This window comes from Melospiza georgiana, chromosome 1, assembly GCF_028018845.1.
Source record: "Melospiza georgiana isolate bMelGeo1 chromosome 1, bMelGeo1.pri, whole genome shotgun sequence".
NCBI classification, from domain to species: domain Eukaryota; kingdom Metazoa; phylum Chordata; class Aves; order Passeriformes; family Passerellidae; genus Melospiza; species Melospiza georgiana.
The window spans coordinates 60,952,047-60,973,741 of record NC_080430.1 but is presented as its reverse complement, the minus strand read 5'-3'; the positions used below and the strand labels follow the sequence as shown (position 1 = coordinate 60,973,741).

The 21,695-nt window shown below is 42.0% G+C and overlaps 1 protein-coding gene across 5 annotated transcripts; it reads left to right on the top strand.

The window, feature by feature from the left end:
• Positions 1 to 713: 713 nt before the first annotated feature.
• Positions 714 to 20,626, top strand: ADNP2 (ADNP homeobox 2). Of its 5 annotated transcripts, none has more exons than XM_058033288.1 (6): positions 714 to 802; positions 3,391 to 3,662; positions 6,177 to 6,334; positions 8,067 to 8,186; positions 11,869 to 11,958; positions 15,232 to 20,626. In XM_058033288.1, exons 4-6 carry the CDS (start codon positions 8,079 to 8,081, stop codon positions 18,199 to 18,201), a joined length of 3,168 nt encoding a protein of 1,055 aa, XP_057889271.1. In that variant the 5' UTR covers positions 714 to 802; positions 3,391 to 3,662; positions 6,177 to 6,334; positions 8,067 to 8,078; the 3' UTR covers positions 18,202 to 20,626. The 5 variants fall into 5 exon arrangements, with proteins under 5 accessions (XP_057889271.1, XP_057889263.1, XP_057889290.1 ...); XM_058033280.1 differs by having other exon boundaries at positions 3,391 to 3,666; XM_058033307.1 differs by having other exon boundaries at positions 3,391 to 6,330.
• The last annotated feature ends 1,069 nt before the right edge of the window (positions 20,627 to 21,695 follow it).

Here is a 21,695-nt window from a genome sequence, read left to right as displayed (position 1 = left end):
CGGCCCAGCCCCACCATGGCGCCAAGGTGTGTGAGCCCCGCCCCCAGGAGCGCAGCCAATGGGGAGCCTTCCCGCCAGGCCTCGCCTCACCCCAGTGGCCAGCGGGGTGGGCGGGGCTTCCAGGATGCAGCAGATGCAAATGACGCTCCACCCACCACCTCATGCTGCCCAGTGCTGGGTGGTCACGTGGCAACCTCGTGTGATGGGCGGGTGTCATCAGGCTCCTCCCCGGAGTGACGTCACGGCTCTCGCGAGAGCGCTCAGTTCTGCCCCCTAGAGGTGTGAAGGGGCGCAGGTGAGCTCTAGGCTGGGCCCCGCCCCACCTGAGGTCCCGCCTCTAGCCCCGCCCACCCTATCTGGAGAACCAATGGGATCGCTGATTAAGTCTCTCCCCATTGGCTGGCTGCCTGCCATGCAAATGAGCCTGGACGTCACTTCCTCGGCTAGATCGAGCGCCATTTTCTCTTTCTGGCGGTCGATGCGGCGCCGGCGGCGCGCGGGCGGCGGCCGCTGAGGGAGGCGGGCGCGGGGCGAGGCGCGCGCGGAGCCCCGGCCATGGCGCCGCGCCCCCGAGGGGCGCACTGAGCGCGGCGGCGGCGCAGGGCCGGGAGGCGGGGCCGCGGGAGCGGTGGCACCGGGCAGCGCCGGCGGCAGCGCCAGGGGCAGAGCCGCAGCCGTGAGCGGCGGGTGGCGGCGGTGCGGGTCCGCGGCGGGCGGCGGCGGCCGCAGGAGGAGGAGGAGCGGGAGCGAGAGCCAGGAGGAGGAGCAGCAGCGGCGGGGGCTCCCCCTGCAGCCCGGCCGGGTACGTGCGGCGGGGCGGGGCGGAGGGCGGCGGACGCCCCGATGGCTGCGCGGTTTCGGCTCGGCGGGCGCTGCGGGCTCGGAGCGGCTTCCCCGATGGCGCAGGGAGGGACGGGGCGGGCGAGGCGCTGTACGCGGGGATGTTCCCCCGCTGCCGCGGGCTGGGAGCAGCTCGGTATCGCCGCGCGTCCTGCGTGTTGGGTGTTTAATTCCAGGTCGCACTTAAGCGATGGAGTGTCTAAGGACCCAGCTTAATAGCTTGCTTTGAAGTCTGGATGAATAACTTTAATTGCTTTTAATGAATTGTTTTGGTTTGAAGCAGTTTGTGGCAAACTGTAGGGGAAACAGGAGTGCCATGCGTACGGAACCAGCACTTCATCACCGGCTAATGGAACCAGTTAATGGGACCCAAAATTACGTCGAATATCCCTGTGGTGCCTCACGCCACAGCAATACATACATTTAGAAAGAAAGTTTATGAATCGTGTAAACAAACACAACCCACACAATGCAAGCCGTGAAAACCATTTGAATGGGCTTTCTTTGTGGTCGAGAGCAGGTAATGGGGAGTTCCAGTTGTCCTGGTTTGTGAACGGAATAAAAGATATGTGTGTAACTCCTGCAGTGGTTCAGAGACCTGGACTGTTAAGGTTATGAACAACTCACTTTCAGCAGATAAAGTTTTGATGGGTTAGTTACTCGAGAGGAATTGTTTGTTGTCCTTAACAGTTTTCTGTCAACCAAAAATGTGTGTTTGTTAAAAGCAGTTTTAAAGAGCTACAATGAAACACTTAAAAAGACTCCTGGGATATTGAATCTATATTCTAGAAATCCTAGTGCTCCTTTTAATAAACTTTCTCTTTAATTTTGATTAAAAAAATGGAGTTTCTTTAGCACAATATTTAGGAACTGGGTAAGAAATAGAGAATATGATAACCTGTAATAAGGTTTATTATAAGGTATAGTGTATATGATAAGCTGTAATAATTTCTGTGGTTTGTTTCATGTAGGTTTTGTGAAAAACAACATTCCCCACAAATTGCAGCAGATCTTTAGAAACAAAGTTTTGTTACGCCTTATGTTTTTCCATTGGGAATTCCTGGATTTGGGCTAAGTCTTACTGAGTGCTGGTGGAGCTGGTTTGTGTTTAAACACTTTAGTCCTTCTTCTGAAGCCTGTTGCACAGCCCTGGGGGTGATTTCAGTTCTGTCCCCTTTCTGACTTGTTAAGGTTTTGGATTGTCTGTGCTGTGGACTGTTGTGTGCATTTGTAAAGTGCAAAGTCTCGGGGTCACACCAAGTGCAGCACAAATGCAGTGGTACTTCCTCCTGGAATAGCTGCACTCAGGCTGTGACTCTTCTGCTCACATACAGGTGGGGCTGACAAATCCTGCAGGATTTGAGTAGGCTCCATGCAGATGCTTCTGTTACCTAGGATGAGCTTGGATCCTGCTGGGTTCAGGTTCTGGTCAATGTGAATTAGTGCTTTAGGTAGGCTCCGTGAGTCTGAATGGTAGTGTCCCTTAGCCTCTTCTCACCAGTCTTGAATACCAGGGATTTGGTTGTGTGTTAGTGAACCACCACAATAGTTATTTAAACCACGGTAGCTGTAGCTAGTGATCTAAATTTGCTTTGATGTGTTAGGTAGGATGCAGGTTGTTGTGCTGCATCTCAATCTATGCCGTCACATATCTTACTCCTCTTCATTGTGTGTTAGCAGCTGTTGAATGATGGTTGTCTTCGTGTTGGGCAAGGTGACCTTTTCAACAGGCATGTGATTTATAGCCTGAAAAGACCAGAATTTTTGTGCCTCTTAAGAGACCTATGATTTGAAATGCCCAGAGGTTTCTGATACAGCTGGACAAAGAAGAGTTAATTTTTTTTCTTATCTCAGATTTCTATTAGGTTGCCCTAGGATAGATATCTGAATATAAGAAGATAAAGAGAAATTACTTTGGTGATCAGAACTGCTCTTTGTGCATTTTATTAGAAGATATTTTAAATTACGAATTATTTAAACAATGAACAAGAATAGCATCCATTCTGTTTAGTCAACTTTTTCCTTAGGAAGCTTTCTCCCCTCTCCCTCCATAGGTTGGATAAGCTTTGGTGGTGCTGATGTACTTGTAAATCCTGTTAGGTCTCTTTCAGAAGGCAGAGATAAGAGTCCAGGAAATGAAACTGACCATGTAATGTGTGGTTGAGAAGATACCCAGGCGTGACCTCTCAGAGGATATGTAAGCTTACCAGAAACAAAAGAAAATTGATGAGGGTAAAATCTGGTACGGCCGAGCCAAACTCTCATTCTTGTAGGCAGTGTCTTAGTGCGCCTCTTCTCCCAGCTTCTCTCTGCCATCCAGCGTTCTTGTTCCCTGGGTTCTTGAAAACAGATCACATGCTTTCATTCTGCTTTCAGGAATGAAGCAGTTTTTATTGTTTTCTGAACTAATATGAATTGTCAACTTCTAACGAGTTTACTGTAATGGAAATAATTTGTGGGGAGCTGGGAGGCATTCCCTGGGTTGGGGAGACACAAGAGGCTTCCCTCAGGGGCTGTTGGGACACCTTTGGCTCCTTCTGTGTCCCTCAGGCACTCCGTCCCTGTTCCCGGCCGTCATCTTTGTGCTGCCTGAGAGCATGCTTCAGCCCCAGCTCTGGGGAGAGGAGAAACCAGCGCTCCCCTCATGAGTGTGCCGTGCACGCTGAAGATCCCACCATGCAGCTGAATGAAACATCTCTGGACACCGTGCCACCGTGCAAAGGCCCTTTTTACTTCCTTACCCTGGACTTTACTAGCAGTATTCTGGCTGCAATGTAATTTTTTACTGGTGCTTGTCAGTTCTGATGACTGCTGAAATACAAGTTGGTAAACAAACCTTCCAAAATACTCCAACCCAAATGTTCCAAACCTGGATATTTTTATAGAGGTCCTATAAAAGATACAAACCTTTTAAAAAAAGACCAGAGAGATTTCAAAAATCTCTTTCTCAGTTACTAATGACAGTTATAGATAAAAGTTACAAAAACTTAAGAGTTATTCAATTTCCAAGGCAGATACTATGAGAGGACAAAGTTCCATTAGTCTTTCATAATTTCCTGCTCAAAGCAGTTCTTTGAGCAACAGGCAGGTGAAGGCCAACCACTTAGGAACACATCTGGAGATCTTACTTCTGTACAGATTTTCTGGTGTTTAAAAGGGTTACATTACGGCTGTTTTCTATGTGGATCTTCTGACATTCCTCTTTTCCTGAAAACTCTAGAAATGCCTCATTATTTAGTTGACTGGATTTTGCTGGAAGCATTTGCATGCCCATTGAAAGCACATATGTGTATCTTCCTTTTTGCCAGCTCCATAGCAACTCCATTTTCATTGGCTTGCAAATGCCTGCTTCCTGTAGGAGCACAAGCAGAAGTGGTGCAGATTTCATGTAAGGAGTAAAGCTCTCTAAGTGAGCACAGTCTATCACTGGAGGAGGTTGCCCAGAGAGGCTGCCAAAGCAGAGTGCCCTGGCTGCAGTTAATGGTTGAGCCTGCTTATAGGAAGCTGGACCGGATGTCCTCTCAACGTTCCTTCCAAGGGGAATGAGAATGGTTCTAAGAAGTAAAATGAGTAGGAACTTGGCATTTTGTGATGACTTCTCATTTTGAAGAGGTGTAGTGTTAGTGTTTTTCCCTTCTTTTTGTAATGCAGAGAAATGATAGTAGAAGGTAGTTACTCTGAAAACTGGTGTCTGTGTCTACCAAATACTGTGCAGACTGTTACTTTTTCTTTTAGGCTAGACTTAAAATACTGCAATAGTGCTGGAAGGGGGAAGAGTTGCATTTGTGATCTTTGAAAAGTCAAATGTAGTTATTTGGGTGTTACAATCTATGGTAACAAATGCAGAAATGAAACAAACCCATAGTGTTGAATAAAGCTACACTGTGTATCATTATGGAGATGTTATCTAAAAAAGCAACAAATAGGAATAGCTTGATGGCTAAAAGGCCTGAGCAAGAGTTGGATAGAGCAGGAGTTGGATAGCCTTTGAACAGAATTTGAGACATCAGCTGCTACAATTATTCCTTTATTTTGCTAAAAACTTGCCTTGGTTCTGTTTAAGAAGTGACAGTAGTCTGAAAACTCAGTGGATTATCAGGTTTTTTGGAAACAATTAAAAGCTGTGAAGAATAAATTTTTGTCTTTTAGACAGGCAGTGCAGTGAAATGATAAAGACTCTTAGTAACCCTCGTTCAGTTTAACTGTAGTCCTTTTGTGTTGAATTTGCTGATTAAGAATGGAATGTGGACCAACAAATTCATGGAACCAAAGTGCAAACTAAAGCCTGAGGAATGTCCAAAACATAAGAAAAAAAATTGTTAGTATGAAAATGTGGATAATAAACTGCATAGTAATAAAGGAATTAAACTGACGACTTGAGGGAATAAGCTTAGAAGGTTGATCTTCTGTGTCCTTTATGGTGGGGCAGTGCTGATCTAATGGATAGAGAGGCTCCAAGAGGACGGTAGATTTAGGTTGAATATTAGGAAGAAATTCCTAACTGTGAGCATGGTGAGGCACTGGCAGAAGTTTTCCAGAGCAGCTGTGGATGCCCCATCCCTGGAAATGTTCTAGGCCAGGTTGGATGGGACTTTGAGCAGCTTTGTCTAGGGGAAGGTGTCCCTGCCCATGGGAGTGGGTCTGGAGCTAGATGATCTTTAGGATCCGTTCCAACCCATGCCATTCTGTGATTCTGGTGTAAGATCCTTACTTCCAAGAATGTTGTTCAAGTACCTACTGAATAACATTGCACATGGTGGCCTTTGGATTGAAGACCAGCTGTTTGAAAACGGGTACATAATTTATATTCAAGTTTTTTCTGTTATGGTGGAGGTTTTGGTGTATTTTTCTTTCTCATGGATTAATAATTTAAAGCTAACTAATAATTTTATTTCATTTTCTTCTGCATTAATAATTTCAGAATGATTGCTGGTTAAGAACTCTTGAGGTACGTGGATGTTGTGTACTACACCCCTATTGACTGTTTCTTATTTGTGAGCTAGACATGCCTCAACAAATGCCTGCATCACCTTCTTCAGTAGCATCAGTGTATGAGTTGGAAGACTGAGATGGGGAAACTGTTTCCACTGGAGCCCGATGTATTGAACCACATTTCCTCTGGCTGATCAGCCCTGGGCAGGGTGGTGTCCAGTAGCTCTGTTGTTATCCCCACTGGATTGTGGGCTGTCATAGAGGGACTGGTTTTCAAGCTTTAACTAGGGACTGCAAATTCCTGGGGACTTCACTTTAAAAAGAGTATTTTATGTCAAATTTTTGCTCATTGCGTTTTGAGAGAATGCCTGACCAGTTACTCTGATTTATTCCTTTCTCTATAGGTTCCTGTGATACAGCTACCCCAATGGTATCAGCATGTCTTCTGGACTTGGTGATAAAAAACATTAGAAAACAAGACTAGCATCTGTCAAATGGGGTTCCCTCTCCATTTCTCTCTACACACCTTTCCTTTCAGGGGAGAAGAAGCGAAGAATAGTATGTGAGTTTGTTGAATTTTAATCATTCAATTATATGTTTTGTACATAAATTGAGGTTTGGGGTGGTTACATACAGACTGGAACATTTTATATATGGTTTTGGGGATTTTTTGAGGCTTAGCTTGTAGCTGGTGTCTTATGTGCAGGGGATTTTGCAACTATTTGCATGAAAGTCTTCTTCAAAGTAGCGCTTTCATGTTGGCAGAGAGCTTGCTTTTTTTGGTAAAAGTACAGCTTTTCAAGACATTTGAGACTGTATGTGATGAAGGACTGTTTGGAGATTTCCTCTATTTCTATTTTTTTTTCTTTTTCCTGTTCAGCCATGTCCTAGATGGATGAATTGTTTAGCAGTAAGAACTAGGATGCAAATGCTCCTGGATCCTCTTGTCAGCTATTTAAGCACCAACTACTGAAGAAGCTTCCAGTGACCTTTTTCAGTGCAAGCTTAGGGTTAGGTTTTGCATTCTGTGTCCATTGTAGTTTCTTAAAGTTCAGTCTAAGTTGCATCTTGCTGTAATGTAAGAAGGAGTTGACAAAGGCTGAGCTTTTTTTACTACTTCTACAGTTGAGCCTGTGGAGATACCTTACAAGTTTACAAAAGTAGAAGCTTTTGCAGGAAATCTAGATTTACTAGCATTCATATTTTAAGCATGTACGTGGTTGACAACAAACAAAAATATGAAAAAGATTTCTCATCTTGATGCTAACATTCAAGGTGAAAGGTGTGGAATTTCTCCTTAAGTGATATGGTCGTAATTTTCTGAATAGTACTTAATAAAATTCTGGTGTTCATGTTCTTTTACGAAAACCCTACAAAACTATGTTCCTGCCACGTAGATACAAGGAGATCTGAAAGAAAAATTTGGAATTTTCTGTAGATAGAAGAAATATAAAAATTCCCTCCTCCCCCTTACATTCGGTTTCCTTTAAAATCAGTCAGCTTTTCCACTTGGGAAATGCTAGTGACCCCACTTCCTTGGCTTAAGGATTTTGGGTTTTCATATTTAAGAAATGGCATCCTGGCCCATATCAGCAGGAGTGTGTCCAGCAGGACTGGGGCAGTGACCAACCCTGTACTTGGCACTGGTGAGGCCTGACCTCAGGTGCTGTGTCTAGTTTTCTGCTCCTCAGTACAGGAAAGACATTGAGGAGCAGGAGTGAGTTCAGAGAAGGGCAGTGAGTGTGGGGAAGGGTCTGGAGCACAAGTCCAGTGAGGAGTGGCTAAGGCAGCTGGGGGTGTTTAGCCTGGAGCAAAGGAGGCTCAGAGGTGACCTTGTCACTCTCCAGCTGAAAGGAAGCTGTAGCCAGGTGGGAGTCAGTCTCTTCCCACAAGTAACAAGAGATAGGAAAAGAGCCAAGTTGCACCAGGGAAGGTTTAAATTGGATATTAGGAAAAACTTCTTCAGAAAAAGGGTTGCCAAGCACTAGAATGGGCTGGCAAGGGAAGTAGTTCAGTTCCATTCCTGGAGGTATTTGAAAGACACATAGGTGTAGTGATGAGAGGCATGGGTAATGACTGTGGTGGGTTAATGTTTGAACTCGATGATCGTAGACATATTTTCCTAAATATTTCTATTCTCTGACTTTTCAGATTTTAGTTCGTATTTTAACACACTTGAATGCAAGTACCTGTGTTGAAGTATTTAGTCTGTTTTTCCATGCCTTATTATTTTTCCTTTTTTTTTTTTTTTTCTTTTATTCTTTATTTTTTTGTTATTGTGGTTTTTTTTCCAGGAAAAGTGCAAAATGTTTCAACTTCCTGTTCAAAACCTTGATAATGTAAGGAAGGCTCGAAAAAAGGTGAAGGACATTCTTGTGGATCTTGGGCTTGACAGCTGCAGGGAATTGTTGAAGGTAAAGTATTTGAAAGAATGTAAATAAATCTGAAATGTAAACTCCTGACAAATATTTCACCTTCTGGTATATAAATGATAGATTTTTTGGGGGAGTCCTTACATTTGGGGTTACTTATTACTGACTGTTCATACCCAGGGCAGGAATTCCGTGTGTTTAGCACTGCAGGAGTGTGTATTTCTTAGCAAGATGTGTCATAGATGCTGCCTCATATTCTGTTATTAATGTTTCAACAAAAAGAAACAGTACAGCTTTAGGAAAAAATACCATAGACTAATGAATTTTTATTTGTGTGCAATGCAATTCCAATTCTTTTAAGATTTCAAGCAGATGAGGACTTGAGTCCCCTCAAAGACATCCCATCACATATCAAGGGCAAGCTTCTGAAGAGACATACAAATCATCTGCATTTCTGAAAATGAATAAGCTTTTAAACTTTGTGTCTGGTTAAAAATACCAAAATGATATCATTGAGTTGTAGTTTGGTTCTGTATCTTAAAAAGTATATGCAGGTGTACTGGGGTGATTAAGATAAACCTTGTACCACTGTTGCCACTTGAAGAAGAAATTTTTGTGCATCAGTCAGGCAGAGTGCACGCCATCAGATTGGCAGCCCAGTGCCAGAAAAGGTGCAAACACAGCAATGTAATTCTATTTCTTAATCATAATGTATTTCAGTGAGCTGGTGCACAGGCTTTTTTGACTGTTGAGTGGATTCATGCCTTAGTGTTGATAAGACGTTGATTGCTTCTGTATGGCAGTACTAAAGTAGGTATAACACTCTGTAAGGGTGCTGTTGTGTCTTTTGTGGTGGTTTCTTTCTGAAACTCTTGGGGCAGCCATGGACGAGGGACAGCAATTGTTTTAAACTGAACAAGTGTAGGTTTAGATTAGAGGTTAGGAAGAAATTCTTTATTCAGAGGGTGCTGAGGCACTGGCATAGTTTGCCCAGAGGAGCTGTGGATGCCCCATCCCTGGCAGTGTTTAAGGCCAGGTTGGATGTGGCCCTGGGCAACCTGGTTTAGTGAGTGGCATCCTTACCCATGATGGGGGGGCTGGAACTAGATGATCTATAGGGCCCTTTCCTGTGGGATTCAAATTCTCTGATCCTGAGAGAGCAGTGAGAGAAGCAGAGAAAAGAATGATCAAACAAATCTGATCTATTCACTGCACCTGTGTTATGCCGAAGGAGAATGCAATGTGGAGATTGTTTACCCAAAGTGATGGTGCTTTGCTTCCTTGGCCTGTCAGGGCCAAGTGCATGTGCAGACTGTTGGTCAGCAGACAGTCACAAGATTCTGTGCAGTTGAGTGCTTGTTTCAGTTTTTTAGATGTCATGTAATATAGTATAGAATAATATAGTATGATAATTAATTAGCCTTGTTTGCTCTTTCTACAATAATGCCTCTCACCTGTTCTTGTGTCATTCTCAGTGCAAGAGTGGCACTTTCCAACCCAAACCCATTCCATGATTCTGTTCTGTGATTGTGTCTTCATTTAAACTGTCAGCTTTTTATTGTTTTGTTAAAGAAAACCATGATAGTTTTAATGCAGAAGGGAGAACAGTTCTTATTTTTGAAATGTTTTTCTCTTCAACTTAAGAATACCTATTATGCATAAGGATTAGTCAGGCTTCTCAGAGGGCTTTGTTCCTTTCTTGTTACCTTTCCCTTCTCCTTTTTTCGTCCCCTCCTGGAAGTGAGAAATGTGGAATGGCCATAACTAATTAGTGGATTTTTGTTTAAAGCAAGTGTTCAGAGCAGCCATTTGCCCCACTGACGAGTTCTATTGATAAGAGTGGTTATTTTTATTAGCAGATATTCCTCTGTAGGAAATAGCCATTTCAGCAAAATTCTCTAGTCGTATTTCCTGTGTTTGGCTTGTTGGAATCTGGGGTTTAAGTGTAGGAGCCTCTCACTCAAACCAAAAACAGAACATGTTTCAGATAAGCCATAAAGTTTAAGAAAATTTTTTTAGCAGTGTGTGATTCACTGCAGTGTGTTCACTGAAGAAGTTTTAGTAAGTCTCAAGTCTTCATTTTCTCTATCAAAAATAGTTCACTAAAATTCTGAGTTTTCTCTTGTTGCATGCAAGGGTTCTTTCTAAGGTTCCTGGGTTTTTTGTGGCTTGTATTTTTTTTGTTTGTTCAGTTGGTTTTTCTGAGTTTTTTTTTTTTGTTGTTGTTGTGTTTTTGGCTGGTTGTTTTTTTGGGTTTTTTGTTGGTTGGTTGGTTGAGGGCCAAATACATGACTCATTCAGTATCTAGGATTGATTAGATTGCAGGGAATTTGTTTATTGTTGCCCTGAGCTTTTCTGGTTTCTCTTTGAGCATACTTGACACTTTAAAAGGTAGCATATTGCAAACTCAGCTGCTGCATTTTTCTAAATTCTTGAATAATGAAGTTAAAATCAAATTACCATTGGCATGGTGTTCTGGCTTACTCTAATCTGCTGAACATGTAGGAATGCTCATATTTGCATGCTGCAAATGGACAAGAGCCTAGTGCAGACAGAGCCTGCCTTAAGTAGGATTCCGTGGGGTTTTTTTGATTGGTGGAGCTTTGTTGCTCCTTGTTGCTGACTGTATTCTGTGTTGCTGCTAAATTTCACGTAACACAAACTATTAGGTTTATGACTTCCACTCCTTTTGTAAGGTCATCTCATCTTAAATGTTGTTATCTGCCTCTGCTGTTGAGTGGGGGCTGGTGAAGAAGTGGAAATCATGCCTTCTCTAAGTATCTGTGGAGTTTTGAGTGAAGAGGGATTTGTGAAAAGAAAGAATGTGAGGGGAGAAGAGATGCAAATTTTCTATGGGTAAAGACTGGATTTGTAGCCTGTGTTCCATCCAGGGCATTCTGGGTGTGCTGTTGAATCTAGGTTAGGGTCTTCAGAAATGCCTAGTAAATTGGAATCTAGCTTGAGTTTTTTGGAGGTTTCTTTTTGGTTTTGGTGTTGTTTTTTTTTTTCTCCCATTAAGTTTGTGTTTAAATATGTGTGCGTCTCAGAAATCTGGAGATGAACTTATTATTTTTAGGATAGTAGCTGGCATTGGCTTGAGGGATGTGAACTGCTCTGATGGGATTAATTAAAGAAGGCTCTAAGGACAGTTGCTTTCCCTGCCACAGTTGTTGTAGACACAGTAATATTGTGCTTTTGTAGCTTCGGGGAAAGCAGCTCTTGGAATTCAGCTTTTGTGAATGTCTTTTGTTTTTCCGAGTTTGAAGTGTAACAATGTTATGCAGATTTAATACTAAAACCTGTTGCGGAGTAAACTGTAGTGGTAAGTTAATAAAGCAATGAAGTAAGCTGTGAAATATTACCAATGAAGGAGGAGGAAGGTAGAGAGGAAAAATACTTTGAGTGTTCACTGTGAACTTGGCTGGAAGCAGTGGAATTCAAGTGTAAATATTTTCACTCCCAATATTATTTTCAGTAACTATGAAATGTTCAGAATTCCTACCTACTTTGTTATTAGGCAGTCACATGAACAAATATTTGAGGTAAAAGAAATCAAAGCTGGTCAAAGAAGTAATTTTTTTGAATGGCGTTTAAAGACTTCCAAGTCATCCTCTATTTGTGTGGGTTTTTCTTTTTTATTTTTCCTTATTTCTTATTGAGAATTTCTTTATATTCAGAACTGCAAATGCCTCATTTTCATTTCTTGTTTTTATTTTACTTTTAGAATCTTAAAAGTTTTGATGCAGGTGAAAACTACTTTTGTAACACTTCATGGAGTGATGTCTCTCCTTGGGAACCTGTGGGCAAAAGGAAGGTATGTATGTTCGTGACACAAATTCTGGATAAATGTGTTGTGTGGAGTTGCTGATTTGACAATTTTCAGAAATTGGAATGCAGCTTTTTAATGGAAAAAATAGCTTTAATATTTGTTTTCTAAGTGCTATTAGTCAGGGAATAATCTTACATTTCCTCTTTGTTTTTTCCCTGTAATAGAGATGGTTATGAGGACTTCAGTTACCATTTTCAGTCTTTAAGGATACAACCCTGAACATCAGTGTTTAAGATGTCACAGAAATATTTTGCCTTTTTAGCCTAACAATGTGTAGTCTTAGCATGTACAACATGACTCCTGTTTCATTGGAAGGGTGAAAATGTGATTGCATAGATGCAAGTGGATTAATATGAAATTATTATTAATGGCTTGGTCTGGGGTGGCAGTGGAAAACTCCAGTTAGATTCGTGTATGTGAAACAGCTTTTAGCTCTGTATAGCTAGACTCCACAAGAAAGGCAGGGTTGAGGTGAACAATTCTATAATTGTATGTAGTAGCAAGTTTCTGAGATGCTGTGTCTAGAGCAGTTGAGTGTGTCCAGAAAAAAACATAGACTTGTCAGTCTTGCTGAAGAGTCTTGAGGCCCCTCATGGCCTTCTTATGGAAGACCTATCATTGAAATTCAGTGTGGAATTGATAACACATTGCTGCAGAGCAGGTTGTGTTCCAAACCGTGTCTTTTGGATACTAACCTTGCTCTTATCCATTTTCTTTAAACAATTTTGGTTTATTAATGTTTATCATTCATATATCATGCTGCCTAGATTTGGGAGAAAAGAAGCTGGTCATTCAGGATGTTCTTTTCCAAAGTTGTTGCCATAAGGGGAAAATAAATTGTTGCCTCCTGTAATTGTTGCCTCAATAGGCTGGAGAAGATGTGTGTGTAAGTGCAGTTGGTGGTTTCCACCATTTGTACTATTTTTAGAGAGACGTTAACAGTTCTGGCAGAACTTTGGTTTTTGAAGGATGTTCCGTCTTTCTGCGTGATTCTAGGTTGTGGGGAATGTGAGACTACACAACAGAAAGTACTACTGTGTTCTTGGGTAGGCTCTTTAAAGGAGGGTTAATTGAGTTTACTGCAGTGTCTCTAATAAGCCTTCTTTTGGATTCCATTTATACAGTTGAAGGTTGGTCAATCTCCAAGATGCTTTGTTCTTCTTAAGTGGCTTGTAATTCTTATTTTGTCAAGCTTTGTATAAAACTGGTATGCCATTGGTAGGTTGTGGTGAACCTGAAAAAGCAGATGGGTGAACAGAAAAAGCAGAGAAAGCATGCAAGGAGAACATGCTGGCAGAATGGTTTGTGAAGTGTTTGTGTGGAAGAGCTCTGTTTCATACAGAGAATATCAAAGCAGCATACTTCCATCTGCTTCTGTTCAGCTGAAAGAGAATTGTTTGGAATTTTTTCTTTGTCATTTTACTCCTTCAGAAGTAATGAGGTGTATCTTCTAGTAATGTTCTGTGTGCTTCATTAGTTCATTAGTGTCAGTGGCCTTTCTCTAGACAGGATACTTCAAGATCGATGCATCTGCTAATTTGTTTTGTTGCTGTTTACTAGCAGCTAAGAGTAGGCACCTAAAGAGTATATATAGAAGATAATTCAGTGATAGCTTAGCAGTGTGCTTCTTCAGCAGCCTTAGCCAGCCAGTGGCATTGTCTGACTCAGTCTTTTGAATTGGTTATCATCAGGAGACTCTCCTAGTGTGGTATTCACATTCTCTGAACAGAGAGAGACATAATTCTCTCTCCCAGGATTTTTCCTGGGCAAGGCATTGGAAAAGCTCAGAGAAAGAAGGAGGAAAACAGTTCTTATCTCTAGTTGCTGCTCCTGTTGTTTGGCCCATGTGGATTGTGTTGTGGAGATTGTTTACTGAAATGGATTTGTTAATTGGACTCTAGTGATGATTGTTTGGACTGATTGACCACTTGGGTCAAAGCTGTGTCGTGACTGTCTGAAAAGGGTCATGGGTTTTTCTTTAGTATAGTATTAGTGTGGTAGTAGAATGTGATATAATATAACTTAATAAAGAATTTGTTCAGCCTTCTGAATCATGGAGTCAGAGCACATTATTCCCTGGCTGGGGGACACCCAGCATGGATACTCCTGGTACTGCTAGGAGATGGCTGTCTATTGTCTGTAGATGGCTGACTGTAACCTGCATGGTTTATGACATGGCAAAAAAAAATACCTGCACATGTTGTGATCTAACTGGGCTGGATGCTGTAGTGGCAGAACAGCTTGTTCTCTTTGGGTTCTGTTTCGTGAAGGCAGAAATTAGTGAGGTGAAAAACATGTCTGAGGGAACAGACAGATTCCACTAGATTTTTGAGTGTGCAGATTTGTCACATGTGTGTTGCTGTGACTGATTCTGTAGTTTTTGGCAGGAGCCAGGGTTAGGAAGTTGATCAGAAAAAATGATTGGTGGGGCTACCAGTTTTTCAGAAAGAACAAATGATGCTCATGTGAATATGAAAAGCAGTGCTGTCATGTGACATATAACTGAGGGAGCAAATCACTGGTTAGTGCAAGATAGATGTGTTCTTAAGCAGTTAAAATACTTTTCTGAGAGGAGTGTGTGTGCTCTATACTGAGTGTTTTCGAGGAAATGTCACAAAAAAATTCTATGATGCCCAGTATGTATGAGTTAATATAAATTGTATGTATGAGTTAATACATCGCTGTTGTATCATAACAGGAGGTTTTACTACTTCCTATTATTATTTTGGCTCCTAAAGAATGTTCTTTAAAAAATCTTTGTTTATGGCCTTGTTGGGAAGGTCTGGAGAGTTTTCTGCAAAGAACAGGCTGTTGAAATACAGAAAAAAATCCTTTCCTGTTCTGCTTTTTGTCTTTTTGTCCAGTAGACAGGAGCTGGCCCTGAACTAAACAAAGCTTTAAAGGTGTCAAAAGGGGTGGTATTCCTAATTCCTAAGGCTTAACTTCTGTAAAGAGTATATATTTCTGTCTTGTTCTGTGATTCCTGTATTTAAAAACTGACAGGCTTCAGAATTACTTCTTATGAACTAGGGTAGAAGTAAACTTCTTAGTAAATTACAATGCAACAAAAAAGGTGCACAAATGTTTCTCCCCTTAAGTATGTAATCTTTAAATCTGCTTTTAAAAACCAGAAGAAACTGAGAAGATACATGCTGTACATGCAGTGGAGGCATTTCTGACTGATAGTGCAGATTTAAACAGGTAACAGTGGCATAGGAACTGACAGTTTCTAAGTGGATGTTTTTCTTTGTTTTGCAGAGATACAGAACAAAGCCGTACTGCTGTGGCTTATGCAAGTTCTCATCCAAATTGCTTACTTCTTTCAAGAATCACTTGCATCGTTACCATGAGGATGAAATGGACCAAGAGATGGTGGTTTCTTGCCCAAAATGTGCATTTTCTTCTCGGCCCAGAGTAGTGGGAGAACACTACTGGATGTTTCATTCGTTTAATAAACGAATACAGAACTATACAGTCAGCATTTTGGATGGCATGAAACAGTTTAGGAGTGACATCATAAACTTCACGTGTCTAAAATGTCAATTCACAGACACCTTGTATTACAATATGAAGAAACATGTGCTGATGAACCATTTTGAAAACCTACTAAGTGCATATTTTGGCGAGAAATGTGATGAAAGTACACCGAATTCAGTTGAGTTCTACTGTAAAAAATGCAATGCTCCTGCGAACAGCCCAGATTCTTTAATGTACCATGTCTTGACAGCTGGAACACACAGAGACCTGGAGAACAAACTTCGATCTCTGATTTCGGAACACATTAGGAAACCTGGACTTGTGAAACAAATGCATATTGCTCCAAAGCCTGTCCCAGGTGTAGCAGCAGCTGCCCCATCTGCAGGGCCTCTTGTTGTCCCAGCAGGTTCTGTGACAGCACCAGCGTGCATCCAGGTTGCGTTTCCACAGAATAATCAAAACCAGAGCATGGTGCACACACAAGCAGTTCAGAACACAGTTGGACCAGTGACTGTCCCAAGTGCCTCTGGCATCCTCCCAAATACTGCCTGTGCTCCTGCTGCTCCATCCTCACAGGTCGCTCTTGTGCCCAGCAATCCTCCCGTGGCTCAGAACAACCTGGGTATTCAGCCATCACCTTCGCAGGCTGTCCTTGTTTCTCATGGGCTCCGTCTTAATCATTCTGTTGGGAACATAAATAGAGCTGTGGCCCCTGCGGTTCTTCCTCTTAATCAGCCCGTCAGGCCTGGGCTCTTTACTGTTAATCAAACAATTGGGACTGTAAACAGTCTGGTTCCCGCTGGAACGCTCCCTGCTACTCAACCTGTCGGCCCTGTGAATCAACCAGTTGCACCAGGAGTCCTCCCTGTGAATCAGCCAGTTGCTCCAGGAGTTCTGTCTGTTACCCAGTCACTTGGGAACATGAACAGACCCGTGGATCCCAGGGTCCTTCCTGTGACGCAGACAGTTGGGTCGGGTCTTCTTCAGCTTAACCAGCCTCTTGCCCCTGGGGTGGTTCCTGTCAGACAGCCTGTTGGACCTGGGTTCCTTCAGCTTAATCAACCTGTCGCGCCAGCGCTTATCCCAGTAAATCAGCCTGTTCAGCCTCCAGTTTCTCAAAGCACGGCTTTTTTGACTGCGGGCTCTATTTTGAGGCAGTTGATCCCCACTGGCAAGCAGGTTAATGGGATACCTACTTTCACGCTGGCCCCCGTCTCTGTTACTTTGCCTGTACCTCCTGGTGGTGGAGTAGCGACCGTGACACCTCCGCAGGTGCCTATCCAGCTCGTGCAGACGGGGTCAGTGGCTCAGCTGTCCCAGTCGCCAGCCAATGCTCCCTCTCCTCCTGTGGTTCTGACCTCTGACAATGTATCCTTGCAGGCCTCCCCGCCTGCTCCTGAAACAAGCCAGGCTGTCAGACAGGCCAAACAGTGGAAGACCTGCCCTGTTTGCAATGAGCTTTTCCCCTCAAATGTCTACGAGGTGCACATGGAGGTGGCCCACAAACCACTTGAAGTAAAAGTGGAAGCCCCAGAACCTCACAAACTTGCAGCTTGTGCATCATTTCTGAGGATGACAGAAAAGGCGATCCGGTGTTACGCTTGTAAGTGTTTTCTCTGTGAGGAGGAGCTCATGAAGCATATCTTCATGCATGGCTTATCCTGCTTGTTTTGCACAGGTACTTTCTATGACTTAAAAAGCCTCGTGGAGCACAACAAAACTGCACACAATGGGAGAAAGGAGTTGCATGCGAGTTACAGCAACAGAGGAATTCAGCTAGGTAACGATGCTCAGGGTGGCCTTGTGTTCCCACACTTTGATTTCAACACAGTGCTACCAGATGAAGACATGGGTGAAAGAGAAGTACATTTGGCAGTGCTTGTTGGAATATATTCAACAGTTCTTGTCCCTGTTTACATCAAAGTGAAACCTCAGACAGCACAAGTGAACAGGAGATGCACCAGAAAAATGTTCACCTGTCCCTTTTGCTTAGGTACGTTTGCTGGTAGAGAAACCTATGAAAAGCATTTGAAAGAGAGGCATCATATAATGCCGACTGTGCATACGATTTTAAAGTCTCCTGCTTTCAAGTGCATCCACTGTTGTGGTGTGTACACTGGAAATATGACTCTGACAGCTATTGCTGTACATTTGCTCCGTTGTAGAAGTGCTCCCAAAGACAGCAACTCGAGCCTGAAGATGCAGCTTGAGCGTACTGAGAGGAAAGAGCTGCTGTTTGTGAATGGTGAGAAGCATCTTTCTGTGGTACTGAAAAGAAAGCAGTCAGATTCCTGCTTTGTTGCAGAAGACCAAAGGAATAAGGAACAGCAGCCTCTGAGCTTAAGTACTGGCATAGCTCTGTCTGCAGAGAATGAAGTAAATTCGGGGGTAGTGCCTTTTAAACGACAAAAGATTAGGACTGAGTTGAGAAAACTTCCTTCTAGTGAGGATCTCCGCTTTCTAGCAGTAGATCCCAATCAGTATGATCACAATTCATATGAGGCACAGAAACAGTTTTTGTCAGACTACTTTCACAAGAGGCCATATCCTTCTAAAAAAGAGGTGGAATTACTTTCCTTGCTGCTATACGCGTGGAAAATTGATGTTGCATCATTCTTTGGAAAAATGAGAAATACATGCTTAAAGGCAATAAAACATCACAAACCATCTGTGCTGCTGGGTTTCAGTATGTCTGAACTGAAAAACATGAAGCACAGTTTGAATTTAAAAGATGGACCATTGGATATGTAACCCAGCTTTTTATAATAGCTAAAAGCAATCCATAATTGCATACTTATAATTTAGCAGTTTATTATATTGTTTGTTTTAACTTGCAGACTGGCCTGTTGAAGGGTGCAGTAATACAAAAAGTATCGTTCACTTGTGACTGTTATTGTGAAAGGCACACGTAGTTGTGTATTTTAAAAGCTAAAACCTTCAGACTTAAACATCTGGAATTTGTTTTAGCTTTTTCCCTTTCCTGGGGGTAGTGTTGTGGGGATTTTTTTTCGTTGTTGGTTTTTTTTTTTTTTCTTGTTTGGTTTTGGGTTTTTTTTTTTTGTTGTTTTTTGTTTCTTTTTTGTTTTGGTTTGGTTTTTGTTCTGTTTCTTTGTTTTGTAGGGTTTTTTTGGGGGGAGTTTGGTTTTTTTTTGTTCCGCTTCCGTTTCTTTTTCTTCCCCTTCAGGCTCCTATTACATTTTTTTATACTGTCATGTAAAAACCCTCGTCCTTGTTAAAACCAAATTTTATTTTATTTTATTTTTATGCAGTGTCGTCTTTTCTAAGTAATGAAATGTGTAATGTGGGTTAAAATAACAAGGTAAACTATGTGAAAAAGATTAATTTGATTATTCGTATTTTTAAGTCCTGATATTTTTAACCTGTTTCTGGTTTATCTACTGAAGCAGTGATTGCAGCCATTACATCCATTGCCCTTTCAAATTCCCAGCGTGCTGGTAGGTGTGAAATACATGGCATTGTGATTTTTTTCCTCGGTCACAATACCTTTGCCAGTTAAATCTGGTGATCTGTGGTTCCTGCTGAGTATTAACATAAGGGGCTTTTGGGTGCCCATTGGAGTGTTACAGTGAACTGAGTTGAAATGATTGTGTTATCTGTTAAATAGATCTTGCTAACCAGAGGTGTTTATCCTTTTCATTTGGTGTTGAAGCCTGGTTGTTTACCTGTTGTTCAAAGCAGCATTTATTTTATTTTCTTTTTCAAAAAACAGAGCTGCTTTGGAGAGTGTCAAATTACTTTGATACACAGACTATATGGCCTCTGTGCATGTCACTTAAGTGTAGAAGCCCTATCCAAATATCACCCAAATATGGTGAAAAATCTGACTTTTTAAACTGCTGTTTTATGCAGTAGTAACTGAGCAGAGCCTACTCCCCTGCAAATTAGATCCCTGACTTGAAGTCCCTTGGGTCAGAAATGGTACAAACTGAAGCTGGATGAATTGGTAGCATCAAGACTTTAAATTCTTGAGTACTCGAGCCCATGATATTCGTGTAGTAACTGGTTGTTGTTGGCCTGTAGAGAGCATCACAGCAGTATAAACCCAAAGAGACTTACCTTCAGTATGGACTGACATCTCTGTTGCAGATTACAGAAGAGCTGTTGGGAAGGTTCACTTGAGTTGAAGCACAAACTGGTGGCCACATCGAGGCCTTGAGTGCTGTCCTTTCTGGTTATGCTTGTTTTCATCTGGCTTGTCTAAGAGCGCCTCCAGTACCAACAGCCAGTTTCATAATAAATAACCTGTAAGACGCATTGGTTTTATTTCCTCCTCTTCACCCCCCTCTCCCCACCCTCCTTTCTCAGAAGAAAAAAACAAAGTTCACTTGTGCCAGTGTTAGAAGGAAAGGGTGATATGCCCAAGCTGATTTCTATTTTTAAGGTAGTCAGTAGACTTTTTCCCTGTGCTGTAGGAACTTGTTAAAGCAGATGCAAAATGTATTATCGCTGTCTCTGAAAGGGCATGACACGTTTAGCAGAATTTCGTGACTTCCTGCCTGAGGCTTTATAAGCTGTTTGGAGTTCTATTTTGGATAAAATCATAATATTTTCATATTTATTGCATCAAAGAGTTTTAATGTGTATGTAACACAGTTACTGCTATTTGGAAAAACCTAGTGATTTAATAGCAGTGTTAAACAAAAATAAATAATATTTATAGGATCAGTTGCACGCCACCCCAAAAAATGATTAAGAAACTGTGTTCTTATAGCCTCATACTAGCTCATTAAAAATTAAAAAATAAAATATACTTGGCCATAGCACACAGTTCGTGAAACCTGTTCAGAGGGCTGTGAGTGAGGAAGAGGAATGCTGTCTGGAAGTCCTGAAATGTAGACACTTACTCTCGCTCCTACAGTCTCTGCCCTGTGAGCCCTGTCATCTTTATGGTGGTTCTGCTGGTTCTGGTGAGACTCCGGGATGGGAATTTGGCAGTGTGCATCTGGGGAAGGCTTGCCATGAATGGGGAAAGATTGTAGAGAGAGCAGCGTGGCTGTGGGGAGCTGGGAAGTCATTTCATGGTTCATCCATGCTTGGGGCAAAAGGGACCAATCCAGTCTTACCAGTTTTCCTACATAGTGTCCAGTGTTGATATTAAACGGTTTATTTATTGGATTTTGGTTTCACTGTTTCAAATAAACCATATTTTTAACTTTCTCTTAGGTGTGTGTGCAAATGATTGCCTATCCATCCTCTCCCCTCTTTTAATACATTCAGAGAACTTTATGTGAACATTTTTTGGTGCAAAATGGCTGTTGAAAGAGACAAGAGGAAAGTAAGATGTAGAACTTGGATCTAGATGCTTCAGGTAGATCTTAGTGCATTATAGTAATTGTGTATTATCTCAAATATTGGTAGCTGCATTTTTTTCTAGAGACTGACTCCTAAATCTTGGTACTAATTTGCTATCACTAAATCCTTGTGCTCTTTTAAGTGGGTACTGTAGAAATAAAAACCAGATGAATTTTGAAATGTGAAAGTGGTGACTGAGAACACAGTATGGTTGTGGTTTTCAGGAAAACCAAGGAGCTTGAAAACAGCCAAATTAAAAATCAGGCTTTAACTAAATCAGGCTTTTTGCTGTGGGCTTCTCACAGGTGAAGTCGTTGGGATAGAGAGTCAGGAAACACGCTGCTGCCCCGGCCTTGGCCTCCACATGGCTGATGTGGTAGTTGCCTCTCTGGCACTTAGCTCTAAGGACAGAGCCTCATATTGCTGGGATATGGGAATGGGAAAACAGTGGAGCTGCCCTCTGCAGCAGGCTGTATGAATACAAGTCCTTGAAAAATGTGAAGGGAGCTCTGGTCCACTGTGAAGAAGCCTTCTGGGAAGAATGCTGGTTGACTTGCAGGATGATTGTTGCAAGTACTTGTTTCCTATGGGACTGAAAAAGCCCCAAATCTACATGTATCCTGCTTCTGAAATACATTGGTCTGGAGAGGTGTTCGTGTTTGAGCAATAATACTTTGTTGTGGTGCCTTGAGTTTTGTGCTTGTGAAGTAGTGTGATAACTTATTACTTGAATATGTGCAGTAGGAAGGACTATTATTATTATTATTAGTCATGTTTCTTCTGCATATGCTCATGTGCTGGGAGTTAAGTGAATACTGTTTGGTAAGCTGACATTTTGGAAGGGACCAATAACCAAAACACCTTTGTGGTGGGTTTTCAGTACTGTATTCCTCTGTGGAATGCTACCTACCTTCACATCACACTTTTTCCCT